General features: G+C 38.8%; 1 protein-coding gene across 9 annotated transcripts in view; it reads left to right on the top strand.

The window, feature by feature from the left end:
- Sh3kbp1 (SH3 domain containing kinase binding protein 1) overlaps positions 1-25,400 on the top strand; it is a 324,470-nt gene that overhangs the window by 174,698 nt on the left and 124,372 nt on the right. For 5 of the 9 annotated variants that reach the window (XM_023563616.2, XM_005002190.4, XM_005002191.4 and 2 more), the window contains 2 exons: positions 7,203-7,277; positions 10,956-11,161. In XM_023563616.2, the coding sequence (XP_023419384.1) occupies positions 7,203-7,277; positions 10,956-11,161 (281 nt within the window). Of the gene's footprint in view, positions 1-7,202; positions 7,278-10,955; positions 11,162-25,132; positions 25,243-25,400 lie in introns of those variants that run through there. The other 4 variants (XM_023563617.2, XM_003466417.5, XM_063242892.1 and 1 more) reach the window with 2 other exon arrangements.

Below are 25,400 nucleotides of genomic sequence, written 5' to 3'. Positions count from 1 at the left end.
CCCTGAATACACATTAGAAGTCTCATGGCCCTGTAGTCTTCTTTTGTGCTCTGGAGTAGTGTTATACTTTATAATTAAGTCTCATAATAACAATGCTATACCTCAAGGACATTGTGGATTAAATTAAATGTGCTCTTTTGGATGGAGACCCAAATCAAATCATTATAACTTTGTTTTCATGAGGAAACGCATTATGAATTCCAATGGCAATAATGTATATAAACAACCATACAAGGTCCTTAATAAATGACTGTTGTCATTGTTAAGAAAAACTCTCAGGTTAAACTGTTGGGACATAACAAGTTAGTGTTCAACTACTTGGATGCTGTTTGCTCACTCATTGATCTGTGGCCATGGAAGCATGTCTGTGTCGGAAAATTGCTTTGAGATTCCTCTACTGGTACAGAGAAAAAATGTGGAGAAAGATTGGATAACCTCACTGGGAGAGCCTTGACCTTTTGGGATCCTGTCATATTAGCTATGCTCTCAGGTTAAAAGGCCAAGGTGAATGCTTCCTGTGGTTTTAGGAATCCTGAAACAAACTGTTGCCCAACCATTGCAAGCTAATAATATAGGCAGCTGACTCTGCCTGACCTCTCAGCTCAAAGCATGTAGTTGGAATTCTTGGTGCAGGAGGGGTTAGGAGGCTGAGGGGAATGGTCTTCCCATCTTCTGGCTTTCCTTCATATGCCTCCAGCACTCATTCATTAACATCCATTTCAGGACAAAAGGGCCCAGTAGTTCCCGAAGCCATTGTAGTCTGTCCATTGTTGAAAGTTTGAGGTCCTTGGCAAGGCATGGTCGTCTAATGATGGCTACTTCTGATAAAGATGACTTTTGTAATCTTCCTGTATGTATAGCTGAGGAAAAGAGGGACCCGTTGCTCCATTTGTCTATATCCATTCATCTGACTTTTTTCCTTATCTGCCTTCTTTCCTCCTCCTAGTTTTTCATTCACTCAGCCTTCACTGAGTCCATGTTTTTACTGAGACATTATCCAAGGTCCTGAAGATACAGGGTCAAATCAGGCAGGACATTTCCCATCAGTAAGCTCACCTTAAAGAAAGGGTTCACACAAATTCCCAGTAGTTCAGGAAAGTGTCCCTGGTGCTTTCATTTGAGGAAGGGTAAGTACAAAGACAAGAGTCCAGTCTCATTCCTATATGGGAGTAGAAGTGGTCACAAAGGACTTGAAGAAGACCAGGTTTGAGAATAATGTCCCTGCCAAGTGGAAGTGGTCCTTTGAAAGAGAGAAGTAGCATTTTTCAGTTTTTGGACAACATTTTTCAGTAGTCATTTGCTCTGTGGATTTGCTTTAGCATCTGATTATGTTAAAGTTTATATAATCAGATCACCTTCAAAAATTATGTATACTGGTAGGATGTGTCTAAGTGGAACCCTTGGTTTTAGAATGAATCTGCTTAATCTTTACTGCTGGAGAATAGTTTTAATAATTCCAATGTACTTTAAAAATGTTTGTTTCAAAATTATAGATCAATAGGAAGTTGTAAAAATAAACAGAACTGTAAAGGGATGGCCCACGTACATTTTTCTTAGCTTCTCCTAGTGATAACATCTCATAATTATAGTAAATACATACTTAATTTTGTCTTAAAGCTGAAAAGTACAAAACATAGTTAATGTTCAAGATTTCTAGCCTTTCTCTGGTATCAGTTAAAATTTACTCAGTTTTTGTTAGACCACACCACTTAATATTCTTTGTGAAGTGCAGTTAGATTTTCCAGAGAATGTTTAGTTAACATGTAATTTTAGGGGTAAGTTAAATTCTAATATTTGTACCATATTGGTAGATTTTAGAAATCACAAATGACATCATATAAACATCTTTTAATTTAAATGCTACCATACAGTAGAATGAGTTTGTTTTTTTTTTAAGACAGGTAAAATCATATCCTAGTGTGAAGAGAATCTTGAATACAGTGAGTCCTTGTGAATATCTTTGTTCCACACACAGATACACACACACCCCTACTTCTGTACATATGCGTGCTTGTTTGGTATTTGTACACTTCACATTTTTACTTCAGAAAAGTATTTGAGGTAATCATTGAATTTTGTATACTAATGGATTAGTTTCATAAAAATATTGACATTATTTTATAAAGAAAAGTGCCATGACTGATTGTCACATAATAGATATTTAATAAATGCTTAATTCTTTATTACTCTAAAGAGACATTTTAATCTTTGAATGACAGGTTAAAATTTCTGAAACTTGTTTTTTTTCTTACTCTGAAATATTTTTACTTATAGAAGTTGTTTGTGAAAACTTCTAAACCTTCTTAGACCTTTGCTCAGGGTAATCCAATCTATCAAGGAAAGAATTTCAATAATTAGATTGGTTGATACTTTTAAACATTTTTCCTTAAAGAAGAAAACTGATAGTTATACAGAAATATTTTGATGCATATTAAAATTCAAAAACATCTTTACAACTCACAGAAGTTACAAAACCTTAAAATAATTTTTCAAAAACATTTTTAAAAAGTTTTTATTCTAGAACATTTCTAACATGCAGAAGTAAGAATAATACAATAGCCAGGTGTAGTGGTGTACCCCGGTAGTCTCAGCACTCAGGAAGCTGAGCCAGGAGGATCACCATGAGTTGAAGGCTTGCCTAAAATACATGAGACCCTGTCTCAAAGAAAAGAAAAAAGACAGAAAGAAAGAACGAACTAATGAATGAAGCCATATGTACTGATCATCCAGCTTTAGCAGTTATTGCCCTATGGCAGTTCAAAAACCATTGATGGAGGAAGTGATTTTTTTTTAGTTTAGGCACTTATTTCTAAAAGATTTGCTATCCCTACCCTATGGGCAGTTTCTTAAAATTTTAGCCTTATGCATTCCTCTTCTATGTTATCTTGTAGGAAATTCCATGTTATGCAATTACATGTATAAATATTTCAATGTGTCAATGAAAAGGTACCTTAAAATGCCATTGTCCCCTGCACACAAAATTGTGGCAATTCCTTAAAATAATTAAATATATGGTCAGTGTTCACTTCCCCCTAATAATCTTTTCTTTTGGGATGCAATTTGTTAGTGTGAATCTGGATCCAAATAAGGTATATACATTATGATTAGTTGAGTTGGCTCAGCTTTCTTTGAATCTATAGCTTTCCTTATTTTTTTTTTGTATGAGCTTGGCACTCATAATTTTGCACTTGCCCCGCTGGTACTTGTGCTGCTGAGCTAAATCCCTGGCCCCAGCATTCTCCTTCTTATGTCTTTTTTTTCCGTGCAGTTATTTTCTGAAGAAACTCATTTCCTTTATTCATTGGTTTCTTACAGTGTGGCCTATGCTGATTTGATCTCTATTGTGTCATTTAAAGTGTATTCCTATGAGTTCATCATTGGGTCCAGAGACTTGAATGGGTTAAGTCATAGATACACAAAAATATATACACACATACACATTCATACATGTCTTTGCAAGTCTTCCTAGGTAGTGATGGATGGTCCACCTGGCATTTATAATGTCTGGCTATATTTCCTTTTAAGTGTTAGTGTCCATTGGTGATTGTCACCTGAACCTGCTCACTCAGGGCTTACAAAGTGGCATGATCCAAGATTAAGAAAAAAATGAAATAGGCACATATCAGATCAATAGTCACCCCCACAAAAAAAGTTTAGTAAATCAGGCTTTTAAAAACCAAAATGTGTTTGTGTCAGTAGTATAGGCAGAATCTTAAGATGTTAGGGGTAGAAAGGAATTTAGAGGTCAAACTTTTGCCATGACAACACTAAGGCTCAATATAATTAAGTCACCAATGTGGCCTGGCTTATGAATGAGGAGGTCAAAACAACCCACAGCTTTCCCACATACACTGTGATGTTGCCTCTGTAACATAAACAGATCATCTGTCACCGAGTAACTGACAAATTTCAACCCTGGCTAAAGTCGAGCTTATTTTTTATGATCACAGATCACGATTAATTAATTGCTTTTTCATTCATAATTGTGTACATGCTACTACTAACTAATGCAAAGTAGAGATAATCATTGAATGTTATAATCACAGCCTATCCTATGCCTAAAAGATTTATTTGGTCTTAGTGTCAAAGAAATCCAGATATGAACCTTGCTCAATTTCAAGATATTTTACCTCACAGTTAAGATATAAATATGTTTTCTATTTTCAGCATGGTTTTGATATTACTTAATGTCAAATAATTGTTGTAAAATTAAAAAAATATTTCTATGTTTTAAAAAATCACATAGCTACAGGAATGTTTTCATTTCCCATAGTCGCCAGAGGGAGAAAATTTACATTTTATTTCTGTAACCATTAATAATCATGGGTTTTCAGTTTGAGTTTAATTTCTCATTTCCCTAATTACTTACATTAAAATGTTTAGGTTCTGCAATGGTAGTGACATGTCAAGCTAAGACAAAGATGGAGGTGATTTTTTAAAATATGTGGCAAACTACTACTATGTACCAAAATACTGTTTTATCAGTATTTCTCAGTGGCCCTTGCCTATGAAAACAAAAGCCAGGTTAAGAAATTCCATTCTGAAGTCACCAGACATTTTTCTTTTTAGTATTTAATGACATTTGCTTTGTGATCAGTGAATTTTCTATCAGCAGTGAAGATCAATCAGCAAACTGATAAAACAGTTTCAGGAAAAGTTAGATGCTGGCACAGCACATGATCTTGTGTTTGAATTTTTAAATTTCGCTCCAATCCTGTTTGCTGGCATCATGTACTAATACTGCTTAATAGTGACTGCAAAGTATTTATCCAATAAGATAAACATCACTCATCTTCAGAATGATCATTTCATTTGTCTGTCTCTTGCTATTCAGATAGAAAGCCTGTGTGTCCTCAGCCAGCCTAGGCTACCATTCAGATAGCTTTGCTGCCAGTGGACGGGGAGACCTTGTAGATAGGCTTAACAATTCAGACAATCAGAGCTGTGGTCTACCCTAGGGACTCTCAGACTTAGTCCTGTGGAAGAACACATGAAAGTTCTATGGTACTTGGAGGAACATTTCCAAAATAATTTATTTTTCCTCTGCACTTACTTTTTATGACATGGAGAGGACTTCTGCTGTTAGATTTTAGAGGGTTTGGCTCACAAAAAGGGTATGTTCTTTAGGTGTAATGTTGACCTGATTACTGAAGTTAAGTAGAGTGAAATTTACTCAAATAAAAATTAACCAAAATTAAGTTCCTCTGCTTTTAAAAAAATATTAGTCCACGTTTGCAGCCAATAATGATTACCATTCATTGTGGGGAGGTGTACATAATACATTTTAATTCTTTTTCTTTAATCTCTTACATGTCCCCTCCCTCCCTCCATATCTTGATCCCCTCTCCATTTGAGAAAGCTGTGTCTTCATACTTCCTGTTACTTTTATTTTCCTCTTTGTATTTTGGTTTTCCCATATGAGAGAAACCATGTGATATTTAAGTTTGTATGTCTGATGTATTTCTCTTAATGTTATGGTCTTGCTATGCTTTTGACACCAGGGTTTTCAAGAACTGTAAGTCTAACAACATTTAAAACACTGTTGTTTCTCTAGATAGCCAGTGATTTGAGTGCCTGCCTTTTTGCTTTAACTGGTTGCAGCACATCTGTCAAGAAGGGGAGACTTCAAGTTAAGGGTATACCACCATGGATAGCTGTGTGACACAGAAATTGGAAATGTCTGACTCCATTTAAATTGCTAGTCTGATCATTCACTATTCTCTTCCTGTATTAGAAGTGTCAAGGTTGAGGCTGACACTAGGATTTCCATCTCCCCACCCCACTTTTGATGGTACTGTGAATTGAACTTAGGGCCTTTGTATGGATCTACATCCTCAGATTTTAAATTATCTTTTATGTCTCACCAAGCCCCTAAATTTTCCAGGGTAGGCTCAAATTTGGTATCCTCCACCTAAGCCTCCCAAGTGGTCTGGAATTACAGGCATGTACCACTATACCTTGCTTGGGTTTCCCATTTTTGTTTGGAGACAACAAACTCTCCTCTCTCCATTTCATTCTTTGTAAATATAGCCTACCTTTCCACTATTACAAATCTGTATGACTGGCCTGCAGTTTGAGTGTTTAATTCACAAGCCACAGTAGAATTTAATTCTCTAGTAATACATTTATTCATTGCATTTACCTTTAGCAAATCCTTTTATCTGCTAGTGGTACTTTCTGTATGGCCTGTGTGTGTTTGTTTGTTGGTGGGAAGGTGGGTATTAAACTCAAATTGGGGCAGTATATGCATATTCTGTATACTTACTTGTAGTTTAAGAGATATTTGGGCTTTAGCTGTGTGTTCAGTCTTACGATATTGATAACTGCTCGTAACAAAAATTGACAGTTCACGTTGGATGAGTCCTATGTCCTCATGCTTAAGTACGGTCTCATGACTGATAGGCAAAACCTCAATTAAGATATTTCAAGAAATGTAGGGTTTTCTGGTATCCTCAGGGCTAAGCAGAAACTTACATTGATATGGATGCCACTACTGCTTTCAAATCTCATTGGTGAAACGTCCCTTCTATTATAGTAATATATTTTCTAGCTTAAAGGTACTGTGGATGACAAATCTGTTATTTATTTATTTTTATGGTGCTGGGAATCTACCCCAGGGCCTCATGTATGCTAGGCAAGGGTGTTACCACTGAGCTATGACCCCAGCCCTACAAACCTTTTAAAGAGAATTCTGTGTCTTGTTTAGAGTCTTGGGGCTTGAATATTAGTGTCTATCACATGGGGACTGGGGTAGCAGGTAAAGGATCACGGGCCTACACCTATATTATATTTAGGTCATGCTTTCCAAAGAGAAGATGGTGCTGCATAATTGAATTAGCAAAGAGTTCAATGAGTTGGATTGCCTATGGTTAATTGAGGTTTTCCTATTCTTCAGTTACAGTATTGAAATGGCTTCCAGTTTTAACTTGGCATAATATACGTGCCAGTCATTTGCAGAGATAAATCCCAATCCTGGGTGCTCTTTGCCACCGCGGCTGCATGGGGACTTTGGGCTCATTCTCTAACATTCTTAAATTCTACCTAATGGTCTCTGATTAATTTTGCGGATGAAGCTCTTGCAACGGATTCATTGAAGGCAAGTTCAGTTAAAGACTCTTCCTCTTCCTTCTTTTGCCATCATTTGCTTCCCCTTTCCCCTCTCTTGTTTTTCTCTCCCCTTCTCTTCTCTCATTCACTGTCAGGAAAGACTACCTTTGAAGGGACAATTCTGTACCGAGCTGCACCGGGAAAGACGGAGGGCCACAGACGCTATTACAGTGAGTGACCTTAACAGCAGGAAGCAATTGTAAAGATAAGATCTGGGTACTTGTATTTTTTGATGCAGCTGCCCTTTCCTAAGCTGCTCATGCTTATGCCAAATGTCTTGTGTGAATTTCTGATCCAAGGACATGGACTTATTCATCTACGATAAGTGTCATCTCCTTGGTATGTGCTACAAGAGCTTTCCCACCACCCGCCCCTGGCGCTTTCTTGCTTCCTGCCTCTACCATGTATGTGACATGCGTGCATGAATCATGTGTGCACAGAAGGAGTAGTAGCGTTTGTCATGACACTTGTATTTGTACCAGTATCTGTGGGCTTACGGGGTGGTGGGAGATGGCTTTCAGCAGAGACATCAGCCTCTCATGATTATTGCTTTTTCTGAGTGGATCATTGGAAACCAATAAGCCATTTTGCCATTGCGTGGTTCAAAGAAATAAGATTTTGGCATGAAAGCCCATGCCAGAAATGATGTTTTGCTTTGCTCGTTCAGCTAATCACCACACGGCAGACTTCCTTTCGTAGGACCAATGTGTAGCCTTTTGTGTTATGACATAAGGCTGCCAAAAGTCGAGGGGTAGGAGATGGCTATCTTAATTCCACGATGCCCTTAGAAAAGTTCCTGCTAAATACTAAGCAGGACTTAACCTGTGTGTTAAATTCAAAACAATTAAGTATGGCTCTGATCAGTGCTGGAAGCGTAGGATAAATTTCACAAATAATTCACAGATAATTTGAGGACACTTTTAAACTTTAAAGGAAGGGCATCCAGCTTAGTGTGTGTACTTATACATGTACACAGACATGATGAAAGAGAAAGTTTAGACATGAATACCAAAACCATGCTTCTCAAGTTGTCTGGGTGTTCTATTCCACCATGGACAGATGCGTGGTTCTTCTGCTAACTGTATTATATGTGCAGTGTGATGCTTGTGCTTCACCAGGGGAGTTTAGCAGTGATTGAATTGACCTGTGCTCTGTTGACCTAGATGCATCTACTGGCCACATGTCTGGGATCACACCAGTGCACACTGCTAAAATGCAAAAGTCATTTTCAAACACGCACAATTGTTTGCACTCATCTCATGATGTATTTGTAAAAAGTCCTTCATAAACTGATTTCAGTCCACCCTCCACTCTCTGGGTTGCACTGCCAATGAGTGTCATCCGAGTGGCCTCTAGGTATGATGACATGGAAACATTTTACAGGATATTTAATGTGTGTTGGGCTTCGGTAGATAAAAACAGCACTAAGCAGATGGGAAATTGAAGTTACTTTTCTTCCTTTTCAAAGGAAAGGAACTTAATTTTGAGTTTTTCACTATTGCAGGTTTTAGCTGTTTAATGCACATCAAAATGATTCAGGCAGCCAGAAATTCTAGAAGAAAAATCTGCCGTGTGTTTCTTTCCCAGGTCATGCCTGTGTAGTTGAATGACCGTGTAATTTCTCTCTGTATGATGTAGAGTGTTTCTTACAGTGGTTAATATAAAGTTATTAAGATAAGCCTGAAGGCAGCAAAACCCTAAAACTGGAACCTCAGTAAATTTAGGATGGTAGTGGCTGAAAATATTATGGTTCTAGCTATGGAGAATGACAGAAGAACCCTTTGAATTCTCTTCTCTAAAGAACTAAAACATACTTCCCTTAATCCATTTGCCCTGCTGCCTTCTGGTGGTGATGCTAAGGGGGGTGGCGGTGGCGGTGGTGGTGGTGGTGGTGGTGGTGGTGGTGGTGGTGGTGGTAGGAGGAGGGAGGAGGGCAGTGATAGTTTCATTTCCACTAACTTTTTATTGTTGTTGTCGTTTTTATTTCATCAAATGGTTCTTTCCAAACCAGGAAAAGATATGCGAGCCACTTACTGCGTAGAAAGAATCCATACAGCAAAATGAGAACATGTTAAAGGGAACATGATACAACGTTTAGACTCCAAAATTAAATCTGCAGCAGAGATAGTTCCAAAAACAATGAACAGATAAAAACACAGGTGGATAGCTAGTCTAGGGGCTTTTCTATGCTTGCACACTCCAGTCTAGTCCTGGGAGCTGCAGCTGGCCCCCTCGTTGTAGGCTGCTCTTCACTGTTCTGTCCTCTGTTCTTGCTCACAGATGCTGTTCTTTAGTTAATTAAAACGTGCCCCAGGGATCTTCCTCCTCCTCCACCTTTTTGGCTTAGAAATATGCTTGTATGGAAAACAGCAACAAAGGAAACCATTGTCAAGGACTTGATTTTGAAATTTGTTAGCAATTTGTAGAGACCTTTGTATATTTTATCTCTTCATTTAACAATTCCTTCCTACACTGAGGCTTCAAATATGAATGACTTCAGCATTTTACGATATTTTATGTGAGCAATTATTTGGTGTGTCATTCTTACAGACTCAGGGGTCACGTGACCTGTAAGAAGATAATGCATGATTGGCTAAAAGAGAACAAAATTTGATTACATACTTCGATTCCAAGAGCATCGTTATATCAGGAGATATGTAGTAAATGGTCAGGAACTGTCCCACACATCGAGAGGCTGGAGAGATAGTATAATGACAGACTTTAGTATTCCATAAGATAGCCTTGGAATCCTGTCCTTTGGCGACATAATTGATATACTGGCCATCAAAGGAAGAATGCATACCTAGAAATTAATTGGATATGAATTAGGCTCTTCCTTTTAGGAATATAATTATGGGCAGAGCCTGGGGATAAAAGAATTTGGGGAGGTAAGTGTCCATATTGTCTTACTGTTAATTATTTTATGCCTCCCAACATGTGCCACAACAGAGAGAGCAAAGGAAGAGTGTTCTTTCCCCACCGTTCTTCTTTGAAAAGGAACTCAACTTTGGAAAGATAATGATGTTAAAGCATGGAAAAAGAGCCATAGAATTGGAAGATTCTGGTCTCTGGGAGGGCAGCTGACATTCCTTCTTTAAAAAATACCACCATCGGGGCTGGGGATTTAGCTCAGTGGCATAAGCACCTGCCTTGCAAGCAGGCAGTCGTGAGTTCAATCCCTGGTACCGGTAAAAAAGACAAAAAAAAAAAAAATACCACCATCATCTTGCTAGTGAAACCGTCTTACTGTCAAGTTTGGTTTAATGCATTCCTACAGAAACATGTCTGCATGCATTTATTCCTTGTTAAGCCATCCAAAGGGATTTAATTCTTTGGCAGTCATAATGGTGTGTGGTTTCTTTAATTGCTAATTTGTTTAAATTGCTTTTAGCTTTACAGTTTCCCTGTAGGAAATGTTACTTTCAATACTAATTGTTAATTGACAGAGTCAGAGTGATTGGAGGTACAGTATGTGGTACTGACTGGGTGGGGAGGTAGGACCATGGAGGGGAGGGTTGTTATTGTACAGTTTATGATCAAAAATTTTGGATTGGAACTACACTCTGGCTGAAGATGGGTGAAATATCATATGTACAGAGATCTGTAAATTAGATTTTTTTCTGAAAAGTTATTTTGACTCTCTGCTTAAACTAAAGGCTGGGTGAGGAGATCAAATAAAACTCAGAGTTAGCCAAACTCAACATTCCGAACACACCAAATACCAGAGCCCAGTGTAAGGTGTCTTCTACTCAGTAACACATTTAGAGGTGGCTCCTGGCTGGCTGTGAAGTTCTTCAGGGTTCTGGCTGATTTCTGAGCTCTTTCTCTCCCCATCCCCCTTTTGACAGGCTTAAGGGAGACCACAGGCTCCGAGAGTGATGGGGGTGATTCAAGCAGTACCAAGTCTGAAGGTGCCAATGGGACAGTGGCAACGGCAGCCATCCAGCCCAAGAAAGTTAAGGGAGTGGGCTTTGGAGATATTTTCAAAGACAAGCCAATCAAACTAAGACCAAGGTCAATTGAAGTAGAAAATGACTTCCTGCCGGTAGAAAAGGTATGTTCAACAGTTTCTGTTTTATTTCAGCATAATGGGAAATATCCAAAAGAACGTTGTGGAGTTTGGTATCAGAGACTCCTGATTTCTCTCTTGGGGTTTTTTGTGTCCTCCGAGCTGTTTGCCCTCTCTCCTTTTTAGCTTTCCCTCTGTGGAAATGCTTCCCTTGAAAGGCTCATGCTCTAGTTTCATCGCTTTCTTTCTTACCTATCTCTTCTTGTGGTAGTCTGCTTTCTATTACTATAGTGAACAGCCTGAGATAATTTTTAAAATTTTTATTTTTATTAGTACATACTTGCAGTGCGTAATGATTACACTCCTTGGGAGGAGTCGGTACATGTGCAAAACACATCTTAATTCTTTTTTATCCTCTTCGCCTTGCTTCCCTCCCTGAGATAATCAGCTTACAAAGAGAGAAGTTTTATTTTGACTTACAGTTTTGAAGGTATAAATCCATTATTGGTTGGCTCCATAGCTTTGTGTTACGGTGGAGTGCATGGTTGGGGGCGGGGGTATGCACCTCACAAGCCAGAGAGCAAAAAGAGAGAGGAAAAGAGAAGGGTCTTCTGCAACACCATGCCCCCAGTGAGCTAAAGCCCTCCCACACACCCCCACCTCTCAAAGGCTGTACCAGTTCCCAGTAGTACCAACCCTGGACCCAAAAGTTTAACACATGAGCTTTTGGAGGGCCTTTAAGAGTCCAGCTGTAGTGCCTCTCTAGAGAATATTTCGCAGGATGATTTTTCAGGTGACTCCATTCCCTACGCCCCCAAAGTTCTTGTACCTGAACCCAGCTAAACACATGACTCCATATGATGCTTTTTAGACCCCAACAATCTTCCCCCAAATTCATCCATTTCTGTAATGTTTTGTGCTTGGTTATGTTGACTGTGATTCTGCAGTAGAAGAAAAAAAGAATTGTACATTTTTTTTTCTTTAAGAGTTAGGTGGAGATGATTTCAGACTGCTGCAAGGAAGTCTCCTGCATGTGTGAATGATGGAGACAGCCTGTATTGTGATTCCCTGGGTTGTTCCCATCAGGAAGCTGGCTGTTTTCTCCTGCCTCTCATTCTGGGTTGGCAAGAAGCAGACATTGTGTTGCTGCTGAGTACACGGTTGCCATGGCAACACACTCAGAGCCATCCCTGCTTGTGGCTGCTGATGACGTCTACTGTGGTATACTTCTAAGCATCACAGCCTTGCTTAGGAGTTGATACATTCTGTGGAATTTTCCAAATTATAATAGGCTACACTCGTGCTGTGCTTAAGGAATGTTTGTTAATTTGATTTAGTGCTGAAATTTTGCTTTGACATTTGTGCCAGCAGGTTTGGGGGATGGAATATTGGCAATCTTTAATGCCGGTTTATCAGCGGATTTTAAATGTTTTTCATTTTTCATGAGATAGAATATTAAAGGTTGCATCATTTTCGGCAGCTGTAGAACTTCCACCCTTCCCTGGCCCCAGCAAATTTGCCCACCCAGTGTCATCATTTATTGGAAACAGATTCTGAAAAGAGAACTTTTTGGACACTTACTTTATCCCCTTATAGATGAGTAGGAGAAAATACCTAGAACTTAAAGATTGTTTCATATGAACTTCTCCTTTGACTTTCAGTAATCCATAGATGATGTTTTTCATGGTCTGAAGATTGTCTCGTTAGTATCCTGGCTTATAACATCACTTCTGTTTCAGATAGCCACATTCAAATTCCAGTAAGCCTGTACAAAAGAACAAGACCATTGGGAAGAAACAATAGATGGAGTTTTTCTCCATTTTAATCAGGTGTTTGAAATGAATATGACCATTGACTTGATCAGCAAATAGTTTATTCCTTTTATTTCTCTCATGACTCTCTCTTTTCTTCTCTGTGCAGGAGGACAGTGTGTATGTGTATAACTTTTAAAGTTGCTGTATTTACTTTGACTGCCAATAGCAGTGTCAAGGATAATACTGTCATTTGTTTGTTTACTTTTCGATTTCTTTTTTTTTTTTTTTTTGGTGGTATTGGGGATCCAACTCAGGACTGCGTGCTTGCCAGGCAGGTACTTATGCCACTGAACTAAATCCCCAGCCCTTGTTTGTTTACTTTTGAAGTGAGAGTCTCTCTGTGTTCCTCACATAGGTCTTGAACTCCTAGACTCAAGCAGTCCTTCTGCCTCTGTCTGCCAAGCTAGATCTATAGGCTTGTGCTCTATGCCCAGGTGCTCCCACATTTACACTTTAGTACACCTTTTACTCGACCCCCAGAGCGGTTTAACTTTCTACTTGTGTCTACCCCTGAATATCTTAATTCTACATCAGTTTGTCCAAAGGTGAAGGCCTCATCATCCCCACCTCCACCCATAGTTTCCCTATTTCAGTTAAAGGCAGTACCATTACCTTCTCACTGCTTGGGATAAATACTCTGGGATTGAACTTGACTGACCCATCAGGAAACCCCATCCCATCAGCTTTGCTTCCAAGGTGGGTCTGGCATCTACCCATCCACTTCTCATCACCTCCATTATTCCCTACTAGGACTTCTTGCTTCTCCCCACTGATGTACGCTATGTGCTCAGAACTGTGCATGGCACATAAGCAGGTGCTCCTAAGTATTTGTCAAATGAATAATATTAAAAACTGTATTAACACAGGTCTTTAGAAGTTACAAGCATCTATGGACTGGACTAGGTGGAATAATAATAGTTGCATGGTTGAAAATACAGTAGTTTATGGTTCATTGCATCTTTGTTGAACAGGAAGATTTATTGCATTGATATTGATGACATGAGGCATTAACTTTATCAGAGTTATGCACTCATTATGTGTATGTATGTATATGTACATGTGAATATGTGTGCATCCCGATTTCTGATTTGTTTGCAAAATGAAACCATGTGCTAGAAGCTGCCTTAACCTACTCCATGTGAAGCCTCTGGGGAAAATCCAATTCCCCAAGCCTTTTTTTTTACTGACTGTGAACAATTTTTACAATACTTTTAGAAGATTTGAAGCTATCTTCACCTCCTGCTATTGGCGCCACAGAAAATTGCATAGATTTATGGATCCATTATGTTATTGAACAATCTGACACAAGAGCTGATGAGTGTAATGTTGTATTGTGTACAAATTGGTTCTCATCATTTTTGTGGTGATTTTGTGCCCAAGATTTATGTTTAAGGAAGAAAATTTTCTTTGAGTCTGGAGCTCACTGTTTTGTTTTGCAGAAGCACAAGCTAGATCTGTTGTGGTGGCATTTGGTAGGTGAGACCCATGCATGTCTCCTACTTAGGGTGAGACTGTTGGCCTTCTGCATGACTGGTTTGAAAACTTGACTGAGAGAACAAAGGAATTTGACAGTTATTAACTACTGTAAGCATCATATTCTTTCCATTCAGGTTTGTGAGATATTAAGACCTCCTTTCTACTAATCTTACCTGTTTTAATCCATATGACCCTGAGTTGATAATTAGATTATGTACCAGAAGAAAGATTGCATAATATGCAATATAATATTATATTACATAATAAAGAAATAGTGTAGCTATTCTTGCTTCTATTATTAAGATGTATGGAAGGACCCCATTTATGAATTTTTTAAATACTACTAAGTGAATATGCCTGTGAATGACTTGTGTAAAGCACCACTTAACTGAAACATTTACAGATGAAATGATATAATAGCTAGAATTTTTGTAGTAGTTTGGATGATAGAATGGGTGGAGCATACAAGAGACAAGATTGGTTATGAGTTTATAATTGTTGAAACTAGAGTACATATATGACAGTTTGTTACATTCTATTTTTTTTATCTTTTGAAAATTTCCCTTAATAAAGATTAAAGAAAAACCTCCGAGAAAAATATAACATTTAAAACTGAGCTCAGGCCAGGTATAGAGGTGTATGCTTATAATCCTAGCATTTGGGAAGCTGAGGCAGGAGGATTGCTGCAAGTCTGAGGCCAGCCTGGGCTATGTTGTCAAGGTCAGACTGGACTACATAGCAAGATGCTGTCTCAAAAAAGCCAAACCAAAATAACAACAGCAACAACAAAAACCCCTCTCCAGCGCACACACACACACACACCTCAGAAGATTAGGTAGGCATGGCATCATTTACCTAGATGATTAACCTGAAAATTGTCTTCACTTGGGCCATCCATCAAATGGAAGTACTCTTTTTTACCTCTTATATCTCACAATTTTTTTTTAAAAAGATGTAGCTAAAAATAATTTGTAAATTGTAACTGTAGCTCATTTCTACTGTGTTTTTTGAGTGCTTATGATTTTCTTGGCTCTAGGAATGCAGTGGTAAGGGAGACCAGATCACTGTTTTCAGGAAGCTACAGAAAAGCAAGCAATTATAGTGCAGTGTGAGAAATGCCACTATGAGGCAGAGAACACAGTGCCGTGCCTAAGAAGACTCCTTGGGCATGGCAGGAAGTGGTGAGTTGTTGGGGAGGCTAGAGTGTGGGTTCGTGGGTGTGTATACCCACTTCCGACAGGAAGTGATGTTTAAGCTGATACCACAGGCCAGTCGTCATCTGTCAAGCAAAAGAGCATAGAGTTATCAAGGTGAGAAGAGCGACTGGTATATAAATACCTCTAAAGGGAAAACATAGCCCAGATGGTATGTTTGGGCCAGAGCAGGAAATGGGGAAAGGCGAGAATGTGGAAAGAAAGAGGGCCTAGAGCAGTGGTGGAGAACCCATGGCACATATGCTGCAGGAGGCTGTTTGTATCATTGAAAGCTCTAAAAGCTTTGCCATCACTGGCCTCGACCATGAAAAACCTTGTAAGATTTGTTGGGAGTTTGGACTTGATCTTGAGGGCAATCGGAAATTAGAAAAGAGTTTTAAGCAAGAAAATGATATGATAGCTGGTTTAGAGAAAGCATTCTGGCTGCAGGGTGAGAAGGAGACCACAGAAGATGGTAAGTGAAATTCACAAGGCAGGCAACAGAAACTTGTATTGACTCTCTTAATAAATGGCTTCCTGTTCCCAATCTAGGCCCAGGATCAGTTGATTAATAAGATGAATCAGTGAATGGAGAATCAAAAGACTGCTTTTTCTGATGTTTTTCAATATGTATATCCAGTTGACCTAGCCCTGTTTGTGGGAAGGATCATGCTTTCTGTGCTGCATGGCCATATTTTTGTCATAGCTTAAGTTGCTGCATATATGTGGGTCCATTTTTGGACTGTCTGTTCTGTTATTAGTTCATCTTTGGGCCCATTTTACACTACCTTGGTCTTTATTTCTTCTCCAAGATAGTGCAGGCTATTTTTTATTTTTAACCAGGGATCAAACTTACAACCTCGAGATTGCCTGAATTGCTACTAAGCTAAATCCCTGCATGTGCAGGTATTCTTGACTCTTTGCATTTTCATTTAAATTTGAAAATCAGCTTGCCATTCCTCATCATCACTCAAAAACTTCCTAATATTTTGATTGGAATTGCATCGAATCTATAGATATTTTGGTGAGAATTTACAACTTTCCAACCCATAAACATGGTATGTCCCTCTGTGTAGATCTTATTTCACTTGGTGAAAAGTCCTCAGGCAGTATGCTTGTGTATTGTGTATGTCTTTGTGTGCCATATTCTATTGCAGTGTTGCTAATGAAGGCAGTTGGAAGATAAGGTAAGAGAGCCAAATGGGCTTCCCAGCTGCTCTGCAGAGTCAAGCTCACCTACTGGTCTCACTCTGGCTCATATGGCTCAGAAAGGCCTGCCCCTTGGCAAAGAGCAGCCAGTGCAGCTTCTAAGTGAGGGAAAGAGAAGAGCTGCAAGTGTCCAGTTTATTTTTCCTAAATTCATTTGTCAAGCAGGTCATTTTACTTTAGGAGAGGAGCGTGAGTAAAGAGAGTAGAGAGTATCAGGAGTGTTCATTTGTGTCGATGGAGTCCATTTGAACTACCTTTATGTGGAAGGAAGCACCGTGATAAGGGATAGTCTCAATGCAGTCTTGATTTGCATGTCCCTGATGGCTAAAGATGTTGAACATCTTCTCATATATGTATTGGCCTTTCATACTTCTCTTGGGAAATAAATATCTATTCAATTATTTGCCCACTTACTGAGTTGTTTTTATGTGTGTATTAAGGGTTTTTTTTACTTATTTGCATATTCCAGATATTAATCCTCTTCCAGAAGAGTAGCTGGCAAAAATTTTCTCCCATTCTGTAGCTTGTGCTTTTTAATTGTTTCATTTGCTGTGCAGAAGCTTTTTAGCCTTTTATTTTTATATTTTTCTTTTATAAGATCTTTCTATGTAGTTCAGGCTGGCTTTGAACTCGCTATGTAGCCTATGCTGGCCTCAAACTCACAGCGATCCTCCTGCCTCAGCCTGTCACACATGCTGAGATTATAGGTGCATGCCACCATGCCCAGCCAGAAGCCTTTTAATTTGATATAGTCCAGTTTTTTGATTCTTACCATTCCTTGCTATGCTATCGGAGTCCTATTTAGGAAGTCTTTCCTCTACTGATGAGACTCCGTTTTCCTTCATCAATTCCAAAGTTTCAGCTTCTTATACATAGGTCTTTGATCTGTTTTGGTTATGATGAAGAATACGCAAACCAGTAAATGATAGCAAGGATGTGAGGAGAAAGAAACTCTCTGCCATACTGTTAGTGAGGATGTAAGCTAGTATAGCCATTATGGAAATCAGTATGGAAGTTCCTCAAAAACTAAAAAGGAGAGCTACTGTTGGATCCAGCTATACCACTCCTCGGTGTATTCCCTAAAGAATTAAAGACACTATAGTGTAGAGATACCTGCGCACTCATATTTATTGTAACACAATTCAAGAAATAAACAGATAAGTCTGCTATGTAGACATTGTCTTAGTCACTTTCTTATCACTGAGACATAATATCTGACACCCACAACTTCAAGGGGGAGAAGTTTATTCTAACTCACATTTTAGAAATTTCCATCCTTGTTTGGCAGGCTCAAGCATAGAAATTGCATGGTAGAAAGGCCTGGGCGGAGGAAAGTTGCTCACCTCATGGCTGGAGGGAAGCTTAGAGAGCAGAGAGGTCCAGCCAGGGCCTCCTCTTTCTCTCTAACCTATTCTCTTTTTTATGAATTACTTAGGTGAGCACTTGATAAGCACTTAGGTAAAGGGAGTGTTAAATGCTATACATAGGTAGATTAATTACAGATATTTGTGTGAGCCCCTTGGCCTAATTTGACATGCTTTTATGCAGAATAATCCCAACTTTCTTTGTGCCAGTTTGTTCTATGCAGGGGTTCTCTAGGTACGAACCACGTGACTCCCTTAGTCAGGGCAATCTCTTTTGCCTTGTAGGAGAAGATAGCTTGAGATTTGATAGTTGTCCTGGTTGCTAGTTTACTGTTTCCTCCAAAGAAGTCCTTCAAGAAGCTCCTTTCCTCTGGTCTTCTATCTTAGCTTATTTCCATTAATGACTTCTGACAGCTCTCTCTTGAAAGGGTTTTGGTTTTCTACATTTTTGCTAGATTTTTTTGGTAACAATTTCTTTTTCAACTTTCATCATCTTGAATCTTAATTTATATAATGAGTCACCCAAATTAATGCCTTTATGGTATCAACATTGTAGCTTTTACTTATGACAAAGAATTAGAATTAAAATCATATGTAAATGAGTCACTAGTTATTTTAGTCAGCTGAATTACAATAAGATTTTAATATGTTTACAGTATTTCAGGTAGCCTTTCTCTTTGTTCTAGTACAAGTTCACTGAGCTATAGAGTCACATAAAATTAAAACATATAAATACCTGAAGTGATGATCTTTCTTCCTAAAAATGGGAACCTAGACATGGCAGCATATGCCTATAATTCTGAGGCAGGAGGATTGCAAATTTGAGGCTATCTTGGAGGATTTAGCAAACACTATCTCAAAATTTTAAAATGTGAAGGGCTGTGATATATAGTTCACTGGTATAGTTTCCCTGTATTGATCTCCAGTACTAAAACGGGGGAGAGAATGTCAGGATCTAATCCTTCCAAACCAGAAATAAGCTCTGGGGATCTCCAGGAACTAGTGATATATTCTTTGACCAATGAAACATAACTGGGCCAAAACCTTGTAATTATCTAAGACTTGAATTATTGGCTATCCCATCCCTCATTTTTGTGGAAAGATAAGATTATGCAACATCTCTGGAGCTGTTGGAAAATCAATGGCTTTTAATGAGCAGATGTATTAAGAAGCCCACTGGTGGCCTGGGCTAAGTGAATCATTGGAGGTTTTCACACTGTGGTTTATCTCTCCCTGATGTATCTTTGTTTCCTTATCTCAGAAAAGTAAAAGGAGAGAAAGATTGATAGGGAAAGGTAAACACTTTGGCAGCATGATTGTTTGAGGTGTTTGGTGCTGTCTACAGTTTAATACATAGTGTGTTCAAAAATATAGTGAATATTTAAAATTTAAAAACTTGTTCCAGTAAAAGACACATTGACTTTATTAGCCCTCAGCATACTCCCCCTTGCTTAGAACACAATTAGCCCATCGTTCTTGCCACTTTCTGAAGCTGTTTGGGGAGTGAGTGCTCTCTCATGTCTAGTTAAGCTGTCATGGCTGCTTCCATTGCCTGAGTATGTTCAAAAGGTTTACCTTTTACAATCATTTTGACTTTGAGAAGGAACCAGAAGTTGCACAGTGCCAGGTGCAGTGGAGATGAGGACACACCATGATGTGTTGATAAGCCTGCCTTTCCATTGGATGACATTCGACAGCAATGTTCACTGTATCTTTGCTCATGCCTCCAAGACATGAAAGAGGACTTCCTGACCTGCTTCAGAAAGTGGCAAAAATGGCGGGGGAGCTATTCTGAGGGGACTTAAAGGCAATGTATGTTTACTGGAGTAAAATTTTTGTATTTGTCATGTATTTTGACCATTCCTTTTATACTTTTGACGTGTACTTTCTAAAGAGCTCAGGCTGGTGTGTTTTTGACAGTACTGGAGATTGAACCTAGGGTCTTGTGCCTGCTAGCCAAGCACTCTCCCACTGAGCTACATTCCTAAGCTTATCAGGGTATTTTCAGGAGGATAGCGAGTCAAGCTCAGCCTGGATGACTTAATGCCTTAATGTGACCCTGTGTCAAAATATAAAAGGGGCTGAAGATGTAGCTCAGAGTGAAGAAATACTCATTTGCAACCCAATCCTCTGCAAGTATCACATTCCAGAAAAGAGGAAGGGAGGATGGGAGAAGATGATGAAAAAATTCAGATGTGTTATGTACACATATCAACTCCTCATGATGAATGTAATCATTATATACTGCAAACATGGACTGAGGAAAATCACATTCCCAGAAAGCCTTTAAAATTATGTTTTTAGTAGTACTGTACAGCGGTTATTAAGCATGTAGGGCAGAGAGCCTTGGTTCAGATCCCAAAACTGCCTCTTCCTGGGGCAAGTTATTTAATGACTCAGTGCTTTATAGTGCTCATTTTTAAAATAGAAAAGCAAGAGGATCTTTCCCATCTTCCCACAAATGTTGTTGTGAGGAATAGTAACATGTAAAATGATTAGAAAAGTTCCTGGTATACAGTAATCACTTGATTGAAGTTAGTTATTATTGTCTTTGTTAATACATCAGAAGGAGTGCCCATAAGTGGAAATGCCCTTTCTAGGATCATTTCTTTAATTTTTGATTATGGAAAATACGCAACTCTGAGAAATGAAGTTGACTCTTGATGTATCTGTTGTTTTTTTTTCATTTTTTTTTATTGGTACCAGGGATCAAACTCATGACCACACGCTTGCAAGGCAGGCGCTTATGCTCCTGAGCTAAATCCCAAGTGATGTATCTGTGGTAACCATTTGCTTCATATCACCAAGTCTTAAAATGCCAGTCACTAGAAAATATGTACCACAATTTGGGGTTTTGTTTGTGTCACTATTGTTTTTACAATTCCTTGAAAATGGTCGTTCAAACTACTATTTCTATTTGGCTCTCAATAAATATTTGGGAACTAGATAAATTAAGATAATGTTTTGCCATAATCCAGTTGCAATCATAAAGATAACTCATTCTGTCTGGGGTGTGCTTGTGGTCTAGCTACAGTTTTGGTTTTTCCATTTGTTCTGTAATTGGCTCATTCGTTCATTCACTGAAGCATTATTGCAAACCTTTTACAGAGCAGCAGTGGCAGTTCTGGGATTTGTATATAAATGCTCAAAGGAATAGTAATCCATGTGGAAAGGGATTGGCTAGATAGCATGAATAGTTGATGTATTTGCATAATAAGTACAGAATTTTTTTTTGCCTAGGAAGTTATTGATTGGGGTGGGGAAGGTGTGGTCTAGTTAATTGGAATGGAATCAATACCTCTCCTCCCATCATGTACAGGCCTCTTTGACTTGTCACTTCATCAGAAAGACTTGAATATGTATAAAAGTCACCAGAATGCTGGGGACAAAGACTAGCAGAGGTACGTCCACAGTGTCAATGAGAATAAAGAAAAAAGAATCATCAGCTTCTCTGGTCCTTGAGAAGAAAGGGAGAGGGTATCCTAGAGCTCTTTTCAAGGAGAGCAATAATTGAGCAGAGTATTAAAAGATAATGAGAAAAGCTGGGAGTAGTGGTGATCTCTGTACTCCCAGCAGTCTGAGAGACTGAAGCAGGAGGATAGCAAGTCAAGCTCAGCCTGGATGACTTAATGCCTTAATGTGACCCTGTGTCAAAATATAAAAGGATGTAGCTCAGAGTGAAGACTCTGGGTTCAGGCCACAGTAAAAAATAATAATAATGATAATAATAGGTCAGAGATATAGCTAAGTGGCACAAGTGCTTGCTTTGCAAGTACAAGGTCCTAAGTTTGAATTCTAGTAAATAATAATGATAATAGGCAGTACCTGGACAAAAAAGAGCATAATTAAGTCAACGGGGCCAAGAAGTGAGTGGAACTGGATTACAGAGCCTATGGTATGGGTGGTAGTGATCTTAATGGTGGGCCTTGGAGCGGGTGGCACCTCTTCCCATAAGGCTCTGCAGAGTCTTCTCACAAATTGCCCTGGAAGGTGGGCTGGTGAGTTGGAGGGGTTCAACTGGGCAGCAGCATGATCAGAATCACACTTTAGAGAGATAACTGGAAAGGTGCCAGGGAATGTAGATTAGAGATGGGGGAGGAAGTAGCTGGGAGAGTTGCCAGCCTGGAGCTTCGTGGTTGATGACTGATTGGCAAAGCACCAGGAGCTCGTAGTAGCTTTTGGAAAGGGGCAGATGGGCCCACCTCATGCACACTCTGTAGGCTGGGCCGCTGTTGCCTGGGTTGGCAGCAGAACTGACAGAAGAGCCAAGTTTCCTTTCAAAGAAAATTCTTTTGTGTATTTTTGGGAACCAAAAAGCCAGGAGTCAGCATTCTCCTATCTTTGTTAACAGATAGACTAAAGACAGAAAATTTTAAAAATTAAATTGAGAGATTGTTGTTAAATACATTTATATGTATTTACAGACATAATCATGTATATGTATACAGTACAGATATTTGAGTCCATAAATAAGCAGGCTTATCTCCCTGATTTTTAAATTAACTTTCAAATTTTAGAATAGTTTTAGATTTATAGAAAGCTAGTGCACATAGTACAATTTCCACATATTGCACACTGTTTTTGTTATTGTTAATAGCTTATATGAAGATGGTACATTTGTCATAATTAGGGAGCCAATGTTAATGTATCGTTATTAACTAAAATCCCCACTTTATGCAGATTTCCTTAGTTTTTTACTCAGCATCTTTTTTTTTTGTTTGTTTCAGGATCCCATCCCAGGGTACTGCATTATATTTAGTTACACTGTCTCCTCTTGGCTGTAACAGTTTTTAAGATTTTCCTTGTTTTTGATGATGTTGGCAATTTTGAATTTTATTGAATGTCCTTAAATAGGCACTTGCCTGAAGTTTTTCTTCTGATTAGACTGAAGTAATGAGTTTAGGGAGTTCGAGTTTAGTAATGAGTTTAGGGGTTTGAGTTTGAAGTAATGAGTTGAGTTTTAGCCTCAGTCTTGTCACATCGCATCGCATCTCAAGGCACGTACTGTAGATACCTGCTTCCCCTTTTAGTGTTAACCCTGGTCACCTTGATCATGGTGGCAATTGTTAGGTTTTTCCTCCACAAAGTTGGGTTGGTCTATTTTTTTCCTCATCCTGTACTCAACTCTTTTTGGAAAGGTTACTCTGTGAACTCTACACTTAAGGAGTTACTGCTCCACATCCCTGATCAAGGGAGGAGTATCTAAGTAAACTATTTAAAATAGTTCTCTGCACAGAATTTTTACGTATTCTCTTTCACCCTGATTAGGTTTTGATAAGATTCTTGGATTCTTATCTGAATTCCAAATGCTAATTCTGTAGGCCTTGCATCACAGAGGTTATTTGCCACCAATGACTTCTCCCATATTTGTTTTTTGTGTGTCCTATGTAAACATACCTGTATCTTAAGCACTCAGATTCTAAACTTTGTGAGGACTGGGATAGCATCTTTTAAAATATTTTTATTGTTTTGGTTTTTTGAGACAGGTTCTCACTTTGTAGTGCAGGGTGGTCTTGAGTTCACTGTGCAGCCTAGGCTGGCCTGGAACTCATGGTGATCCTCCTGCCTCAGCCCCTGGAATGCTGGGATTATAAGCATGCACCATCATGCCTGGCTTGGGATAATATCTTACTCAAAGGCTCCTTCAGAATTGGACGCCGTATACACAATTAATAAATACTGAATAAATTATTTTTAATTAGTTTAATTTAAAATTTAAATCTTAACCATTGTTGGTAACTGAAACAAGTCATCACAGTCCTAAGAATATATGACATGTAGCAAGGCGAGGATATCATTGACTCAGCAACCTGATTTGTGAAGTCATCTTGAACCTGTAACAGTGACTAATATGATACATACTTTGTGCTAGATTCTTCTATAAACATTTGTACAAGTGTTAGTCTTTGAGACAGCCCCATTGCTTAGCGCCATTATTTCCATAATGGGGAGATTGGGCTTTTTTGTTTGCGGAGGGGAGGGGCGTTGGAGGTGCTTGTGATCAAACCCAGAGTCTCATACATGCTGGGTAAGTGTTCTACCACTGAGTTACATTTCTACCCCCATTATTTGCATTTTATAGGTGAAGAAACTGAGGTAAGAAAGGTTAAATAAATTGGTGAGGATTATACGATTAATAAATAACTGGGAATTTGATCTTAGATACTCCTGGTTCTGGAGTTTTGAACTCCTAACTCCTTCAGTGGCTCTGAATTTATTAAATTGGTAATTAAAATGGTATCTTTTTTTGTTTATTTTGGACTTTTTTTTTTTGAGACAGTTTCACCATGGTGTTCAGGCTGGCCTTGAATGCGCTATGTAGCCCAGGCAGGCCTCGAAATAACAGCGATTCTCCTGCCTTAGCCTACTCCGGGGTGCTGGGGTTCCACAGATGTGTGCCACCATGCCTGGCCTAAAATGGTATTTTATCTGGGGGAAAAAACAAGATTTCTAAACACCTTATTCCGGTCTGTTAGCATACTTCTGATGATATAGCAGCATCTTGCCATGTTTTTCTTAGGGAAAGCCTTTCCATGAAGCCACGGTTGTTTTTCCTTTTTCATGTTTTTTTTAATAAACGATTTTTGTATAGTACAACTAATTTTGTTTCTTTAAAATACAGGTATTTTCACAATTGATGTTTCCATATATGTATCTAGCCATGTGATCTGTTGAAAGGTAGTGGGCTTTTTATTTCTTTTCTGAAATTTTTAAGCAGGAGTGGTCACTGGATCCTGGCAAATAAACACTCTCTCAGTGTGTTTCTTATCCCAATGGTCACACCTTTGGGCCCCAGGAAAGCAACCTAGATTCCTGCAGAGATGTCGGAGAGGGAGGAGGACTTCTTGCAAAGCCACCCAAGCCATGAATTGGCAATGGCTTCCTGAACCATAAACAAATGCAAGCTTTGTTCTCCCCATTCCTCATTTGGTCCCAAGTATGACTCAGGGTTAGGCTGGGTCCACAGGCTCCGTGCCTTTGGCTGTTGTAAGGAAGTGGGAGGATTTCAGGGTAGTTCTGGGACCTTTTCAAACTGAAGAGAGAAGACTGGCTGCATGATGGGAGAAGAGGTATTTCTTTCTTTCTTTTTTAACATTTATTTATCTTTTTTTTTTGCTTTTAGAGATGTAATGAAGCCTTTTAATTTGTATCTTATCTATACCAGTTTTGTGGCAGGACTTGTGCTGGGTTAAAATGATTTATGTGTCAGCTAGACTCCCACAATGGA

Source organism: Cavia porcellus, unplaced genomic scaffold, assembly GCF_034190915.1.
Source record: "Cavia porcellus strain 051 isolate PalLab524CR breed Dunkin Hartley unplaced genomic scaffold, mCavPor4.1 scaffold_33, whole genome shotgun sequence".
Taxonomy (NCBI): domain Eukaryota; kingdom Metazoa; phylum Chordata; class Mammalia; order Rodentia; family Caviidae; genus Cavia; species Cavia porcellus.
Note: the sequence above shows the minus strand (reverse complement) of the source record. Positions and strands in the feature narration are given on the sequence as shown.